The 7,202-nt window shown below is 35.2% G+C and overlaps 1 protein-coding gene across 1 annotated transcript; it reads left to right on the forward strand.

The window, feature by feature from the left end:
- The first annotated feature begins 4,885 nt into the window (after positions 1–4,885).
- LOC147853642 (pentatricopeptide repeat-containing protein At4g13650-like) lies at positions 4,886–6,970 on the forward strand. The gene has a single exon (XM_087332426.1). The coding sequence runs from the start codon at positions 4,886–4,888 to the stop codon at positions 6,968–6,970; it is 2,085 nt and encodes a 694-aa protein (XP_087188552.1).
- Positions 6,971–7,202: the final 232 nt, after the last annotated feature.

Raw genomic sequence — 7,202 nt, forward strand, 5'->3', positions numbered from 1 at the left:
CTCTGTTCAAAGATAAGCTATTTATTTATTTATTTTAAGTCTATTCCTTGGTTTACTTATTTTTTTATCTACTTATTTACTTTTTCCTTTATTGATTTTTATTCACTTATTTAGTAACTAGGTATGTACAATTATAAATTTTATATATTTATTTATTTACTTATTTAGTAACTAGTTACAGTCATAAAATTTAGTTTGTTATTTAGTAACTAGTTGCAATTATAAAATTTATTTATTTGTTTGTTTGTTTATTTTTTATTTTTTATTTGTTTGTTTGTTTATTTCTTTATTACCTATTTGTTTGTTTGTTTGTTTATTTCTTTATTGACTTTTTATTTTAACTATTTATTAATACCACATTATTATTATTAACCAACCCTAATAACACAATCACACATCCCTTGGTAGTTTTCCTCTTTTTCTATCACATTCCCACTCCCTTTCGTCCCCTCGTCGAGACTATGTCCAATAACCCCCCTCACAAACTCGTTAACATTGCGCTTAATTCCATGTGAATGAAGCATTAAGTTGGTGCGATTTATTGATCCCACCTCCAAGGCTAGAAATTGTTACATCGATGACCACTCAAACCTGGCATATTCGCCTTTTAATCCTCTAGACTCTATGTATGTATGTATGTATGTATGTATGTATGTATGTATGTATGTATGTATGTATGTATGTATGTATGTATGTATACATATGTGTGTATGTCATTTATACAAGTCAAATGAAAGAGAATTGAATTCCTTCTCAATTATTTTTTGCCTTTGTCTCAACGTGTGAGTGGATTACGTTTCCTTTTTCAAAGTTTCATAAAAGTCACATCACATTTGAATACGCATTATTGATTGAAAACATTATCATATTTCGATATTTATATGATTTGTATGTATGTATGTATGTATGTATGTATGTATGTATGTATGTATGTATGTATGTATGTATGTATGTATGTGTGTGTGTGTGTGTGTGTGTGTGTGTGTGTGTGTGTGTGTGTGTGTGTGTGTGTGTGTGTGTGTGGTCGCTTGTGAGACAAGCCTATGTTTGTATATTTCTTCCCACCTATTACAGTCCGTGAATTAGCATACATTATTATTAATCCCCTCAAAATTAACTACAAGTTTATGTTGCAAATAATGTCATTCCACATTGTTGCACTCAGGCCCATACATAGATGATCTCATCATTATTTTAGAGCCAAAATCAATACATAATAAGGATATAACAAGGAGCATGTTTGGCATCAATTTCGTGTGACATAGGCCCGTTGCATTTATCAAGGGAAGTGAAGAATATTAGTTTGCGGTATAGTATCGATTATCGTATCCTGTATTCCACTAACAAATCAACAACCAACACAAACAAAACAATGCTTTTGACATTCGATATGAGATAGCTTTTCAAAGTTTGACTTCCATTGAATATTTCCAAGTTGTTATGAGATGTCCACATTGACTAACTTCGTCCAGTGGTGTTGGTGATGGTTCCGAATTACTTATTGTGGTGGTTTAGGTAATCTACCTAGTCTTCCACACCTATTCCACTTGGATAATTGATAACATCAAACTTACGTGCCCAAGTAGCTTTGGTTATCAACTTTTCATATATGTCACAATATTGCTTGTTGCCTGCATAAAGGCCAATACTCATAACCACCTTATTCTTCTTGTTAATGAAAAAGTTGATCATATTAATGAGGAATTTCTTTTGCAATGCACTCTTGGTTTTTCGCATCTTCTTCTAAAACATAAGGGAAAGATATTCACATGCAAAGCTCGTCTAGACTATTAGGCTCCATCTCACTTTAAAAAAAAACGTATCCCACTCATATTGGGACATGGGTCTACCTCCTATATAAAACACATGCCTTTTTTGACATTTGATACCATATGTACATTTTAATTAAACTTTTTGATTTTTTAACAACTTCGGTGATGATAATGTGGAATTCAAGATTTTATCACATTCGGTTGATGGAGATTGATAATGACACATATACGAAGTATGGGGTTGACAAATGTGCATAAATAAGTTTAGCACCTCATTTGTAACCACCATTATATGATGTTTATTCTATCTATGGTCTTCGAAAGTCTTGCATGTTTTCAATAAATATTGCAACATGTCATATGCTTAAGAGCTCGCCTCGCTTTAATTTCCCCTACTTCACACGTAAAACAAATACACTTATATGAGAGGGGCGCACCAACAAGTGGGAGAGACTTTAACCCTATTTTGTGATCAACGATCATGTTTGTGTCTTACGAATAAGTATTCAATTAATTGAATATTTAGTGAGAATAATATTCGTAGGCAATAAAACCAGTGTGGGTGTGAACTCGGCTCACCAATTCAAAACACAATGTAATAGTCCATGGTGTGCACAACATTGCAACTAATTTGTTCACAATAAAACTAACAAAGGTTTTCAATGTAACATAATAGTAAGTTTTAAGTACTTATACCAACAAAGCATACTTTTATTATTTTGTGAGAGTACTACGTCTTTTTTCCTGAATTTAATATACAACAAAAGGTCAAAAATCAAGATATAGTTTTCATCTCTATCCTTACGTTATTTCAAACTTGTAGCTGAAGAAACTTCACCAACAATTCACTATATATGTCAACATCCAACTAATTTGCAATGCACGTGGAGTATTTTGTTGACAGTAACATAAATACACTTATTGTGAGGCAATTTTACAAAGAACTCTATGCATGATGTGAAACACTCGTGCAAAAATGTCATTTACAAGCCTAAATAATAACTTGATGTTTTATGAGCAAATGATCACAATTTTGGAGGTTTAATCAACATCCAGATCATGTCAGATGACAGAGGCAACAAAGAAGGTTGGGAGATAATTATAAATAAATAAAAAAAGCACGATAATATATTGCGTCTTTTTTAAAATTATTGCATCAATATCATGATTCATAAACAAAAGTATTTGAAACCTAAAAAATGTAAAGAGGGGCTCTAGAACTAGCTCTGTGACACATCGAAGAACTTGGATCAAAATGAAATCATCCTCCTTGGATCCTAATCACCAAAAAAATTATATGAGACAGTTTTTTCCTTGGAGACAGGGGGATTCTGTGACTCTATGGATAACCTAATTGCATAAATAGCTCTACTTGAGTATGGCAATAATATTAATAATCCAATAATCAGTATCATGTTGGTGACAATAACATTGAGCTACGAAATTGGTCATCACAACAAACAATACGTGATAAGGTTATGCTAGTTGCTTGTCAAGAGTAGAAACCACATATGAAGTAATTATTCAAATTCTCTCAAACAAGAAGGCAAAACTATATCGAATGTAAATGATCATCATGACGACGACAACAATGTGTTGTGTGGCATAACACAACATGAGGACTCGTTGTGTCATGTTTCTCATATGCATGAATACCAAAATAAATATACATATATTATTTCAATAGAATCGTCAAGTTCTGACTACACTTAAACAAGGATATACATATTGCATTAGTGACACATCACAACGAAAACATCCAAACATTTTCAATAAAAAATTCACAAACTCGTTCTCTCGAAATATAGTCCTTACAATAACTTGTCAAACTAAACTTGCAAATATAAAACAATAGACAATGGTATTATTCAAATTTGGGGAACAAATCTAAAAGAAAATTGCGTTATATCGAAAGTTGAGGTACATCTTATGGGTAACACTACGAAATTACATTTAAATTTATCTTTATTTCCCCAAAACACTCCGAAAAAATTTATATTAACCCAATGCTCTCAAATCTTGCGTGTGAGGAATTACACGCGTGCAATTTATTATACAATTAGTGTTATGACCTTGGCTTTGCTCATTGTTTGTGATTGGGGGTAGGGATAACGAGGGCATCTGGGGGAATAACAGAAATACATTTGGAGTCCTTCATCTAAAACATTTGCCCTATTAATGCATGGTATGGATAGGAGGAGTTGTGTGAGAAATAACCAAAAACACATTTTTTTGAGTTCTTTAGACAAAACAGTTGACCATTTACACGAGGAAGGGAGAATATGCGCAGTAAGTGCATTGGGGGGAAATAAAGAAAGCACTTATGGTGCGTTCTTCTTCACGTGTGAACAACAAAAGGTCACCTCGTGGCTACGAGTAGGATCCTGCGAATCTTTGACAAAACGACAATATAATCTGATAGATTCGGGAAACGAGAAGTACATATGTTTTCAGGCGTTTTTTGTTCCATCCCTTCGAGTTTCCCATAAAAAATATCCTCCATTGGTATTAAAATTAAAGGAAACTATATAAATATGTTGTGTTGCATCAATTCGAAACTAATTGCTTGTCTTATGGCAAAGACTTGTTAAGCTTCAAGCATACTTCTCAATAAGGCAATTGTTTGTGTGACCTCCATGTATTACGAAGACATTTGAACATGGAAGTTGTTCCCTCTCTGTATATCTCCCATGTTGCCACATGCTTTCAACATACCAGAAAATGTCATCATATTAGGTAAGAGGCCTTGCACCAGCATTTGAAGATAGAGTTGTGTAGCATCCTCATTCTTATCATGCTCAGTATAGCCCAATAACATGACAGTCCCTTGTACCACATCTCCAACCAACAATAATCCATCAGAAAGGTTCTCGGGCTTCAATTATTGTTGGTTTTCACATGTCAATGGGAATTTTGATGGATCCCTGGCCCATTGGGGCCTCGCATATCACTGCAATGATGAACACGTTTCTGAAGGGGAAATTGCGAGAACATTTCCTGCATTCTTGTGACATTAGCATTCTCATTGCTCATGTTGGGGTAGCAGGGGCATTCGGGTAAATAACAAAAAAAGTGGTTTTTCACAGATAGCATTCACCCTCCTCCCCCTGTTCATGAAGCAAAGGAAGAAGAGGAGCTGTCTTTTGATACTACATCCTGATACTGTATGCATGCTCCCTCTGCCATTGATTCATGATTGCCTCTGGTATATCCTGCAAACTCCAAGGAAGGAGAAGAAAATCCAAGAAGCATTATCCTTTTTTTTGCATAGATATGGATTTGATCCAAAGAAAGCCTCATTTTTCAACAAGAGCCACCAGAAAGAATCCTACATCTCGTTATTAGAATCTTGCAGGAATCTACGAGATCTAATAAAGGGTGAAAATCTACACTCCGAGATTTCTAGAGAGAATTCGTCACTTTTACAAGATGTGGTTGTCGCTAATATGTTGGTTGGACTGTATGCCAACTGTGGTTATCTCGAGAGATCAGAAAATGTGTTTGAAAATCTCACTCTCAGGGATGTCATCATATGGACGACATTTATGGGAGCATTGAGCAAACAGGGATTCTGCAAAAAGACTCTTCATTGTTTCGATCATATGCAAATTGAGGGCATATCACCCGATTCTGTGACTTTTGTTTGCATCTTGAAAGCTTGTGCAAACATAGGAGATATAGAGAAAGGTCAGAGCATGTACAGTGAGATAGTTAAGAAGGGTTTTGATGAAGATGTTGTGGTTACTACCTCGTTGGTTGATATGTATGCTAAATGCAGTTTGTTGACAACTGCAAATGATGTTTTCTATAGAATCCCGACACGGAATATTGTGTCTTGGAATGCATTAATGGCAGGGCATGTTGAGCATGGTAATAGCGAAGAGACACTTCTTTGCTTTCGATACATGCAAGAAGAGGATCTTGCTCCCAATGATGCATCTTATGTATGTGTCTTGAAATCTTGTTGTATCATGAAGGATATGGACTTTGGCAGAGGACTACATTTAGAGATTGTCAAAAAAGGGTTGGAGAGAGAGATTTTTGTTCATAACACCTTGATTGATATGTATGCTAAATTTGGCTTGTTTGTTGATGCCATTGGAGTATTTGATAAGCTACCTCTTGTTCGAGATGAGATTTCGTGGAATGCACTACTTTCTGGCTATGTTGAACATGGACATAGTAAACAAGCACTAGATTGCTTTGAAGAGATGAGAAGGGAAGGGTTCTCTAGTCCACATCTGCTCATGTATGTTTGCAGTATGAAAGCGTGTGCCAACATAGGACAGATTGAAAGAGGTAAACTATTACATTCTGAGATCACAAAGAAAGGCTGGGGAGAAGATGTTACTGTTTGCAATACATTGATAGATACATATGCAGAATATAACTTACTCATGGAAGCTCAATTTTTGTTTGATACCCTCCCCATTAAGACTCCAGTATCATGGAATTCACTAATTGCTGGATATGTAAAGAATGGATATAATGAGAACGCGCTAGATCTCTTTTATGATATGGCTGTGGTCGCAGATGCTACAACTATCGTTTGCACGCTGAAAGCTTGTGGTAGTGAGGGTTTCATATACAAGGGCCTAGACATACATATTCAGCTGGTAAAGCAAGGTATAGATAAGGATATATTCGTTGGCAACACTTTGGTAGATACATATGCCAAATGTGGCATGTTGGCAGAGGCACAAGAAGTTTTCAAAACAATTTTGTGCCCAGACATGATCTCGTGGAATGCACTTATCACTGGGTATGCTCAAATAGGTGAATATGGACAAGTCTTTATTACTGTTGGTAGAATGTTAGAAGGAAATGCAACACCTGATTCTCTCACATTTGTGAGTATTCTAAATGCATGTTGCCATGCAGGGCTATTGATAGATCATGGGATCGTATGTTTTGTGGCAATGAGAGAACAATATGATATTGTTCCTACAGTAGAGCATCATAGTTGTATGGTTAATCTTCTGAGCCGAGCCGGACATATAGATAAGGCCATAAGATTTATTGAAGATATGCCCTGTCATCCGGGAATGGTAGTATGGAATACCATGCTTGGTGCTTGCCGGAAATGGGGTAGTTTCGATACCGGCATGGAGATCTTTCAACATGTGATTCAATTAGACAGAAATGATGATGCGGCATATTTTTTAATTTTAAACATTTATGCAGATGTTAGGCTGTGAAATCATAAGCTTGAGAAAACAAAGATGATGTGCTCTATAATCTCTTGACAAAATGAAAAGGTGACTGGTTTGTTGAGAGCTTAAACAACAACATTGAATGATAGTATTGCCTTTCCAAAATCGTATGATCACGTTTGTACCATAACAATTTCTGGATTTTAATGTTAAGCATAATCGGAAAATCCATTATGAACAGGGTGAGGATGAATTAAGAAAGATAAATGCCACTGAA

Source organism: Azolla caroliniana, unplaced genomic scaffold, assembly GCF_043228905.1.
Source record: "Azolla caroliniana isolate FFs.n. ecotype wild unplaced genomic scaffold, voAzoCaro1.0.p SCAF_16, whole genome shotgun sequence".
Taxonomy (NCBI): Eukaryota; Viridiplantae; Streptophyta; class Polypodiopsida; order Salviniales; family Salviniaceae; genus Azolla; species Azolla caroliniana.